This window comes from Chelonoidis abingdonii, chromosome 1, assembly GCF_003597395.2.
Source record: "Chelonoidis abingdonii isolate Lonesome George chromosome 1, CheloAbing_2.0, whole genome shotgun sequence".
Classification (NCBI taxonomy): domain Eukaryota; kingdom Metazoa; phylum Chordata; order Testudines; family Testudinidae; genus Chelonoidis; species Chelonoidis abingdonii.
In genome coordinates this window covers 60,779,021-60,790,057 of record NC_133769.1, presented here as the reverse complement: position 1 = coordinate 60,790,057, position 11,037 = coordinate 60,779,021, and the positions used below count along the sequence as shown (strand labels likewise).

The window sequence follows — 11,037 nt, the reverse complement described above, 5'->3', positions numbered from 1 at the left end:
ACCGCCCGGAGGCCAATACCGTCGATTTGCGGCCACACTAACCCTAATCCGATACGGTAATACCGATTTCAGCGCTACTCCTCTCGTCGGGGAGGAGTACAGAAATCGGTTTAAAGAGCCCTTTATATCGATATAAAGGGCCTCGTTGTGTGGACGGGTGCAGCGTTAAATCAGTTTAACACTGCTAAAATCGGTTTAAACGCGTAGTGTAGACCAGGCCTTAGAGGCCATTATTGTGCCTATTCTTCAGGTGGATCACACAAGGCATAACCCCCCAGTGGCAAGGCAGAACACAATCTGGCCCCAGACACCTGGCTGCTTCAGTATTTGTCCTAAAACCAGGGTAAGGAACACTTGGACAGACAAAGCTAAAGAGTTCCAGTTGTTCAAATGCAATCCCAAGGCTTAGATGTTTAATTTTTATATAGTCTATGCTGACGGGAGAGAGCTCTCCCATTGGCACAGTTACTCCTGCTCTCCGAGCGGCTGTAGCTATGTTGGTGGGAGAGCTTCTTCCGTCAATATAGCACTGTCCTCACTGGCTCTTAGGTCGATGTAACTTACATCACTCCCGGGGGATGGCTTTTCCACACCCCTGAGTGACTTAAGTTATGCTGAAGTAACCACTAGTGTGTACAAGCCCTAATACTTTTTAGTGCACAGCTAGGGGAAAAAATGATGGGTAGGAGGCACATGAGATTTATATCCTCTATTTTCCTTTCTGAGATCTAACACATGGTACCAAGAGACAGATCTGAAACTTAAAATATGAAAAGATACAAATCAGTTCAGGATGTTATTTAACTGCTTTGCTACTGCAGCACTGACAAACATTTAATTAAAAATAAACTCACTAGCTTATATGTCAAACTAAAAATGGAAGTGGACAGAGCTATTGCTACATCAGTGATTTCTAATTAAAATTATAGCAGTGCTTCAATTTTTTATATTCAGTTTGCAAATGTCTGTCTTATGTGTGTGCAGTACAAGATTGCCCTGTAATCTGAAACCTATTGAAAAGAGAAAATCATTCTGACTTTTACTCTGGGAATTGACTTGCTTTGGAGAGTTCAGGGTCCTGTCTAACCTACAACTGTAACCAAATCAGGAATCAGCCCCTGGTCCAGTTACGCTTTAAAAGTTACAGTGTAGATGGGAACTATCTGTGTCACTGTAACGGTCCAAAGCATTAGTCTAATTCCATTCTGATTCCACTCAAACTTTAGTTCTTTGTAAACTCTCACAGCCTTGTCTGCTCCTCTTTTCAACACACATAGTGCTATTGAACTCATTAGCACTAACAAGAAGCTAACACCACATTCTGTAAAGCATTCTGTTTTCAGGGGCAGTTGAAAGGTGTGTATCTCCTGAATGCTTACATTAATGAGATAAAAGCAGAAGTAGATCACATACACCTCTACCCTGATAGAACACTGTCCTCGGGAGCCAAAAAATCTTACCGTGTTATAGGTGAAACCGTGTTATATCAAACTTGCTTTGATCCGCCAGAGTGCACAGGCCTGCCCCCCCCCCCCCCCCCGGAGCACTGCTTTACCACCTTATATTCAAATATGTGTTATATCAGGTCGCGTTATATCGGGGTAGAGGTGTACATGATTCTGAACCCTAGATATGCTTAAAATGATCTTTGATAGTAGTTGGACTTGTTGTGAATCAAATACTGGGTAGATCTGTGGAGTTACCTATGTTGTACAAAGTATTTAGCTAAGGTGAATACTGGGTAAATTTTTTGTCCTATAAAGAACAGAATTATTCTCTACTTAATTAACTATTCAGATTTAATAGCAGATATTTGTTAGCCATGCTTTTGTTAGCTTCGTAATGGTTTTCAGTCATGTTAGCAATGTCATAGACAAAGCTATTAAGACCAAAGATGTAGTAGTTAGTGACAAGTTAGAGAGTGAGAGGCAAGTTAGCAGGGAATGAGCCATCAAACCAGTCTTCGAGATACTAAACCCTAATCTGACTTCTGGAGCTCTGTGGCAAATAAAGAGCACTGTTTAAAATGTTCCTATGTCCTGCAATGCAGAGAGTTGAATCTAGTTGATCAAGAATAATTTTTTTTCCTCACAACTTCATCAAATGACTCTTTCCAACAAATATATAGGGCTATCTTTATCACACGTCTTTACAAATGATTAAAGACAGAGACCAAGTATTATTATTTTTGCGTTTTGAACAGAGGGCCTTGCTGTATTCATTACTTGTAAATTACATAGATTTGAAATGTTTCTAAGCCTTCTTTGATTTGGGTAGACTTTGGTTACCGAAAAGAACCATGCACTGCAATCTAAAAGTAAAAAGCAAAGATGGAAAAGGAAATCTGTATGTTAAAAAGCTGATTAAACAAATAAGGGCCTGCGTTTCTACCAGCATGACTCTACTGACTCCAGTGGAATCAAATTTAACCCCTACACAACTGAGATCAGAATCAGGATTATATAGTCTTTGCATACTGAATTCAAGATTAAGAAAGCAACAAAAACACTTGTTATATATTGTATAACTTAACACAATAGGTAGGTATGATGCTTTGCAGGTGTAAAATAAGATGAGAGAACATAGGTGCTTACAGTATAATATGGCTAATAACTATGAGCTATGCCAAAGAAAGACTCTTTCATATCAGCAATAGGGGAGAAATTCTCACAGCTCCCGAATGTTTGGAAGTCTGCATATGAGCCAGTCCACAGAGGGACCTTAGGAGGAGGATTCTGAAAACTTCAGCACTGGTTGAGCCGAGCTCTGCTGTGTTCTGATTCCCAGTGGAATGCAAGGGGGTTTGTGTGGCAGAGCTGGGAGAGGCAGATGTGTGACCTGTTAGTCCACCAGTTTTACAGATCCCCAGGTCACAAAGCCCAGGCCTCTGCAGTGCAGTGGTTCACAGTAGTTGCTACAGCTGATGAGTGAAGGAAGCAGCTGTGGACAGACAACATAGCTTCCCAGTGTGAGAGGCAGGATTCTGTTCCCTAGTCCTGCATCAGTCCTCTGCATATAGCTATACACTTGGCTTGGACTAGGGATGAGAATTTTGCCCGGATTTCTTATGTGGTTGCCAGCACTTTTTTAAACTGTACAAAATGTGAAGCATGAGAACAATTTTGATACTACTGAGTTGCCAAAGCTTCACTGCTTATGTTTTGAGTTTGCAAAGAGCTAGGGGCACTAACATTTTCATTCCTTTCTGTGGGATGGTACTGGCACTAGTCTGCCTAAACCACAGCCCTCACACAAACAGGCTTTTCATATGGCTTTAATGAAAAAAGACAAGTTTCTTATAGCAATTTGTGAGACTCCTGAGGGGAGGTAAGGAAACAGATCAGATCATCACCTGGCTGGCTTGCAGCTGTTATTTTTACCGCCGTGAAGATGCCCTTTGCTTGGTGTCAGCAAATTAGGAGTTTAACGTTAAGGGCTCAGTTACAGCTTGCTTCAACAGCCAAGCAACGACTAGCAAAGTGACTAGCTTCAACAGCTAACCAATAATGGCTGGAGACATTATGCCCATATAGTGCAAAAATGTGCATGTGGTCTCTGGTGGGAGCATGCTCAGCAGCAGCACTTACTCCACCTTATGGAAAGGTTTAGCGTGGGCTCTCCCAGCACTGCCCTCCAGGCATTACATTGTACAATGCAGCCAGAGTGGACAAGTTCCTTTGGGAAGTGCAGTGCCAGTGTCAGGGGTTTGGTGCCCCCTTAAGATCAAGTAATGCTTGTCTGCATCACTGTGGCATGTTCTGTACAGTTACACCGAGAAGAAGGGGCTTCTTGTGCCCTTTTCCACTCTACCCCGCACCTCAGGCCATGCAATCATGGCAAGAGCAGCTATAATTTGGCCCCTAAATACATCTAGTCTAAGGAAGAAAACATTGTTCTCGAACTGTCATTCCTGCATGTTCCTTTCAGTGAAAAGACTTGTTTTTGGCATTTTAAACTGCGCACCTATTGTAGCAGCTTGTTTTCTGTTTAATTTTAGATTTGTTTACATGGTGTCCTAAGACGTATTGTCATGATAAAAATGATAGAAGTGTCAACAGATTGTTTTAATACTCCTTACACATAACATGAAAATGTGTTGTCAATCAGCCTATGTAACTGTACACAGAGAAAAGGAACACACACTGCTTGAATTGTGCCCTGGTCTACAGGAGATGGATCACTGAGCAAAGGTAGTGTTGTGCACTTGACTCATGGTACTGCCTTGTTATCAGGCGTGCTGCTCAGTCCCTGGCAAATACTGACTAAACATTCATTCCCATTTTAGTTTCCAAATTTTTCTGCAAACCAGTGATCACAGTGCAGGGGTCAAATGATGGATGCCCCATCACAGGAAGCACCAGCCGTAATGCAGGATGCAGCAAACCCTTCTGCCTCTGCTTCTCTCAGTGCAGGGCAGGGACTGGAGTTGCCAGTGCCATGCAGTACCTCAGAGGAGGTGTCTCTGCTGTCTCCCCTGCTCAAAATCTGTAGCTCAGAGACCACCACTCTGGGGAGCATACAGTGTGAGCTAGTGCCAACAGGGACGCTAGTGCAAGGCAAAGAACTACATCTCCTTTCACTCCAGAGTAGCTGGAATGGTGCACAGACTGGGAGAGATCACACTACATCCTGTACAATAGGCTAGCAGGGCTACTTGGGGCAGTTCTGCCCCCACTTTCCCAGTGGCACTGGCAGAGTCAGGCACAACAATATCAGAAGATACCATCAACATCCTCTGGAACATGGCTTGGGAAAGAACATTAGGATGTGACCCTCGTATGGACATTAGGATGTGTCCTTATATAAACACTTAGATAAAATTCTGTGCCTCAGATTTTAGAAAGATCATTAACTAAGTAGTTGGGAGCATAGGGCTCACAGCTGCTCTGACTAGATCTTCCTGCTTAGATGGAAGGAGATTTTTATTTTGGTTTAGATTTAAAGTGGGAGGGGTTACTAATTAATAGGCTATAAACTTTGAGCACCATAAGCTGATCACGGCTGGCCTTCAATATAAGACTTAATGGGCTACAGCCTCATTTATACTAGGTCCCCTTTTTACACTATAGCAATGTAAAGAAGCCATAAAGCATGTCAGTTATATTTATACCTACTTTAGGGCCCCTTTGCACTGCCAGAAAACTATGAAGGTGGCTTAGTGTAAATGAGAATCTGTCCCAATATGTACAAAATTGCAGCACCAAGGAATTCTTTTATTATAATACATTTTATTTTTCACTCTCTTGTAGGTTTCTATTGGCTTCAGTGACATTACTGTCTATTTATTCAATAAATCTCCTGTTGATATGTTCAAAGGAAACAGGTAATTTGAGATCATAATGTATCAATTTAGTAGGAGGGAAAAGGACAGGGGGTGAAAGATGTTCAGAATAAAGCAAGGTGCCTGGGGTTTTTTTTTCTCATCAGTTTGAAAAAGAAGAGAGAGACTGGGCCAGAAGCCCTCAGAGTTACTCTATATTTATAGTGGTATTAGTGAAACCAGAATCTGGCCCATTGCTATAAAGAAAAGATATAGTCAAGCCAATTCACAGTGAATTCTGATACGGTGAAACTCCTTTTAGTGAAGTAGAAGGAAAGGCTCAAACTGTTTTATTGCGTTACAATCTGAAGATTGCAATTCCAGTTATATTGAAACTGTATAGTGAAGCTTATCTGGGATAAGATGATATCACTAAAATAGAATTGATGTTGTTCCCAACAGTACTCATGGTATAATAATAGGTACTTTCCATATAGAGAAGAAGCCACACTCTGCCCTGAGGAGCTCACAATATATGTCTAAATACATGTATAAATGCCATTGTAATATTAAACTCTTTAGGCTAAGAATAGGCTTCATAGGTTCCATAGGCTAAGAATAATGTCCTGAGGTTATAACCTTTTAGTCCAAACGTTCAAAATTACCCATGCACGAGAATGCTTCCACATTTGAACACCTAATTTGTGTACACAATTATCATGACTGTGTATACAATGGCAGCAATTGCATATTCAAATTACACATGCAGATACACACACATTTGTGTCCTGAAACGCTAAAAATTTTGTCCTGGGCTTCAGGCTGCAAGGGATGACATTGCATTAAAACTCAAACTGAATTTTGCTTCTTGTTCATGTGAGTTTTAAAGAGAAAATGTCAACCAGGAGAAAATGCGAGGAACCCAATTTGTGGGACACCTCTTTTGGATAATCTGTGCAGTGTAACACTTGAAATACTTATCTTTCATTCTCATTGCATACCCTCTTGTGTTCTCAATGCTGTAGCTCTTCTGTCAGCCCAAGCCACAACTGGGAAAAAAAATTGCTAAATTCAACTGGAACATCTTGTAATTAATAGAGGGTCTAGCTACTAATTGAATTTGACAGACTTTAAACAGGGAATATTTAATTATAGTTCTCATACTTTCCTCCTTTCGCAGGAACTCTAGGAGAATGAGAACTCATAAATTTAATATATTATAAGGAAATAAAAATAATAATTTAAGTGAACAGTCTGGCTTCTCTGCATTAATCTATGTCAGTTAAACTGTATAAAATTACAGGATTGGTGAGTTGTGTCTCTCTAGCTTGTCTGCTAGAGCCTTGGCTTGCAAATCCCTGTTGTGTTGAATATTATCTTCCATTAAATCTTATATTATTCCTACTGAGGGAGCAAACTTAAGATGTAAGGATGCCAGGTTTGTAAATATCATGATGACTGTAGGTGGAAACCTATTAAAGGGATATAATAATCTCATTGTGAGTTCCAACTTTCAAAAAGTGATTGGTAGCCACTCCTGACATTTAAAAATGCAAGGAGGATATTTCCAAATAAGTTTGCTCGACTCCTGTGAGTTACAGTAGAGACCCCTATTTGTGTGAAAAGTGAAGAAATAGCAGCATGGATGCGGAAATTAGCTGAATGAAGAGGAATCTTAAATGTTTTGACTTGACAGTTGCTTGTCACCCCTGATTTCTGATTTCTCCTCCAATTGGTTTACGCAGGCTGCATGGTGTATGAAAAGCTTGGCGAGCAGGTCTTTGGCACTCCGGGAAAAATGATTGTTTTTGGATCCACTTCTCTCCAGAATACTGGAGGTAAAGGAAGAATAAAAGACAAGAGCAGACAAAGGAATGCACATACATTTATGCCTGTCAGCCACTAAAATTTCTCATTCTCCCAGTGATGTTTTGGGGGCCCTCATGTTCTGTTGTGCAGTTCAAACTAGTATTCTCTGTGTAGTCTGTTGAAATGACATATCAGGGAAAACCCAACTTGAATCAGTAGTTGAGAATCAGTTAAACTTCTTTGCCTTAGATCAGCTTGTATTTTCTTAGGGTTTGCATGAGAACAGGTTCAGTATCCTTCTATGTGTTCATTCCACAAGGTATCACATCCACTTTCTAAAATGGTCTCATTTTTCCCCAGCAATGCTGAGCTATCTCTTCATAGTAAAAAATGAGCTGCCTTCTGCCATAAAGTTTCTTATGGGAAAAGAAGAAGCATTTTCGTAAGTTTAATACTATTTTGCTTACTTGACTTCAGAGTCTATACTTCATGTAGATAAGCTAGAGCATGGGTTTATAAAAGCACTAATTATTGGCTGTTCCTCATGATAGTGTCAGATCTTCACAGCAGGGTCCCTAATGGGATTGTAAAGTGTGGGGGCGGAGGGAGAGAAAACAAAAAATAAATGAGCCTTTAGTGATTACTGTTTAGATTTTCCTTCAGAAGAATGATTTCTACATTCTTATCTTATGGTCTGATCCCACAATATGCTGATCAATACCAGGGGTTATTAAATGCCTTCAACACCTATTGAAACCAATGGGCATTGAATGCACTCAGCACCTCCAGGAGTTTTGAGCACCTTGTAGGATTCAATCTGTAAAGAAGTCCCCATAGTGCAGGGGAGGCCAAACTTACTGACCCTCCGAGCCACATATGACAATCTTCAGAAGTTCAAGAGCCGAGGCGCACCTGCTGGGGCTTGGGGCTTCAGCCCCATGGGAGGCACCTGATGGTGCTTGGGGCTTCAGCCCTGCTCCTGCTGAAGCCCCAAGCCCTGGCAGGTGCACCCCATGAGGCTGAAGCCCTGAAACCCCCTTCCCCATTGGGGAGAAGCTCATACCCCACCACCCCACTGCAAGGCAGAAGTCCTGAGCTCTCCCCCCTACACCTTCATCTGGTAGGTGGAGAATGGGGGAGGTGCGGGGGGCTCAGCAGGGTGCACTTTAACTGTAAAAGTGCTCACGTTTAGCCACCCCTGCCATAGTGCCAAGTGCCCCAATACTAAACTTGACAGGAGTGGAATACCTAGGGTAGATTTCTGCCGCTTGTTACTGCTTGATGGCATCTACCATTGACTTAAACAAAACAAAAAGAGGGGTATTTCTTTACATTGGTACATGTCTTGTTTGTTACATCAGGTTATATGATGTCTTGCAACTTAGCTAAAAGGTGGAAACATCATCCTGAAGATGTTTCATACAAGACTGGACAGAGCACTTTAAAATATGTTGTAGAGAACAATTCTGCATTTCTCTCCTTTCCCTGCAGACCACCAGGAGAGGATTCTAACCACAGCCTATGGGAAGGGTCAAGTGACTGGGGTGGCCAGTGAATCCCAGCCCTCAGTAGCATGGTCTGTCATTTAGGGCATGTGGCCAGGCCCTCAGCAGGTTAAGTGGGTATACTGCTGTCTGCAGCATATGCTGCACTGCACTATGTCTGACCACTTGATCTGCCTTTTCCTGTGCTGGCAGGATAGCTTCTATCTAATGCCAGCTGGTATTGCTCCATCCCTTCACTCATGCCACCACTCCTACCAGTAAGGGCAACATTTTGCCCTCTGACTATGAAAATGTGTTGTGGGCTCAGATTCCAAAGAGTGCCACATTTTAAGCAATTACTGATAAAATATTCCATTTACTATCACATGTAACCAGTGCCGTAGAAGTTCAGAAATTGTCCTAGTCTTTGCCTGTACTTGAGCTTACAACATATGGAAGCCAGAGAAAATGCTGTAATTCTGGATGGCTGATCCATTGTTAAAAAACAGTGATAGTGCTTTAAGAGGAGATTTCACTATATCTTTGAAATGTTTTACAGGGCATGGTATGTGGATGGGCGAATTCTTGTTGTAGCTGTGACATTTACTATAATCCTCCCCCTGTGTCTTCTTAAGAACTTAGGTAAGAGTGCAAATATCATTAGAATAAAATGGGGGTACACAAATTTTGCTCCCCTCTAGGTCATATTGGCCACTCAGATACAATGGAGAAGACTCTGCTCAGTCATGAATAAAGTGGCCTTAGCACAGGAATAAGCTGTGTATTAGGCATCCTGGAACAAGCCAGGCTAAATTAAAAGCTAGTAACATGACAAATTAGCACAGTATAACTAAACTGATTCAAAATATTGTGTTTGTTAGCTCTTCCATTTGCTTGTGGCAACTGATTACAGATTTTATGACCACCTGGGTATTTATTCCGTTAGGTAAAGTAATATTACATAGAGCCAGTAATTTTTTTAAATTGCAACAGAATTATCAAAAGTTTTTTCCTTAAAAGTCAAAATTTCAAGAACAATTCTCACTGAAAATTTTTGACTAGTTGTGTCTAGGTAATGTGTCTATGGACATGGATATTACTTATATTCCACAAGGTGCCTCTTACCTTATATGGCCAGATTTTCAAAGGTATTTAAGTGCCTAAAGCTGCTGATAGGCACCTGTTGGAATTTCCAAAAGCACCTAAGGAGGAGAAGAAATCCCTTGGAAAATCTAATCCCATAGTAACTTTTAACATTTAAGCACTTCATGATTTGCGGCATATGAGGAGAGTATTCTCCTATTATCAAGTTTATGTCCATTGTGAAAGTCATTCTCAAGACTGCAGTTAGTCAAGCTGCCATATAGATGATCTGCAAGGAGGCAGGAGAGGAATATTAAATGAGAGTCAAACATATCAGAACAGAGTTTTAATACGTCTGAAATGTAGCAACCTTGTGAAATGACAAAAAAATGAGACACTTCTATACTACCCTGAAGTTCATGGTGCATATTATGTGTATAATGTGTAATAACTTTAACTATGTTATAAAGTAAGAAGCTATAAAAAGAACAAAAACACAAACAAAAGTGACCATTAAATGAGCTATTGATTAGATTTCTTTTGTATTTCTCTTAGGGTATCTTGGATATACTAGTGGATTTTCCCTTGGTTGCATGGTTTTTTTCCTCATAGTGGTAAGTTCTGCTTGCTGTTTTGGTTGGAGTAGAGTTGCCCCTATAGTGTCTTTGGTATTTTTTATTTTAATAATAGTTTTTACAGTTTACCATGTGGCACTTTATTGCAGGTTATCTTCAAGAAAGTTCAACTTTCCTGCGCAGTCCTGGAGCCAAGTGCAACATCACCTATCATATCAAATGTTAGCTCAGCACATGAAGATATGTGTCAACCAAAGTATGTTACCTTTAATTCCAAGGTATGTTTCTTTCTATGATGTTTATTTTTAATTCAGATAATTTGATATCACACTCCATATTCCTAGTCAATGAGACACATCATTTAGATCCATAGTCTCCGTGGCCCTTTCACAGATGCGCTGTTATGGGAAGGGCATAATGAACCTTCTCCCTCAGCCTGTGTAAGGGGCAGGTTCCATTGGACTTTAAGGAGTTGAGGCTCTGCCTCTCTTTGCACCAGGCAGCAGATCTGGCCCGCTTCAAAGAGAGAATGAACTGCACTATCAGTCAATACAGAGATTGTAATGCCTGGGAGCTCCAGCAGGCATCTGCCTCCTTGAAACAGAATGTGTCCCAGTACTCCTTCTGGGACAGTGACCCTCTGCACAGCTCCTTCCTATGGGCTGAGACTAAATATCACAGTCAAGCTCTGATCTATCACTGTCAGACTCCTCTGAGCATCCATTCTATGGCACTGAAATAATATTCCTCCTCATGGCATGTCAAGATCAAACATTTGCCCCTGTCACACAAGAGTGTGTTTGGCAGCAATAGTAGAATCATAGAC

General features: G+C 41.1%; 1 protein-coding gene across 4 annotated transcripts in view; it reads left to right on the top strand.

The window, feature by feature from the left end:
* The window catches only part of SLC38A1 (solute carrier family 38 member 1), a 60,830-nt gene that overhangs the window by 41,355 nt on the left and 8,438 nt on the right, over positions 1-11,037 (top strand). For all 4 annotated transcript variants that reach the window (XM_032802453.2, XM_075066002.1, XM_032802454.2 and 1 more), the window contains exons 5-10: positions 5,250-5,323; positions 7,006-7,098; positions 7,430-7,511; positions 9,113-9,195; positions 10,192-10,250; positions 10,361-10,489. In XM_032802453.2, the coding sequence (XP_032658344.1) occupies positions 5,250-5,323; positions 7,006-7,098; positions 7,430-7,511; positions 9,113-9,195; positions 10,192-10,250; positions 10,361-10,489 (520 nt within the window). The remainder of the gene's footprint in view (positions 1-5,249; positions 5,324-7,005; positions 7,099-7,429; positions 7,512-9,112; positions 9,196-10,191; positions 10,251-10,360; positions 10,490-11,037) is intronic.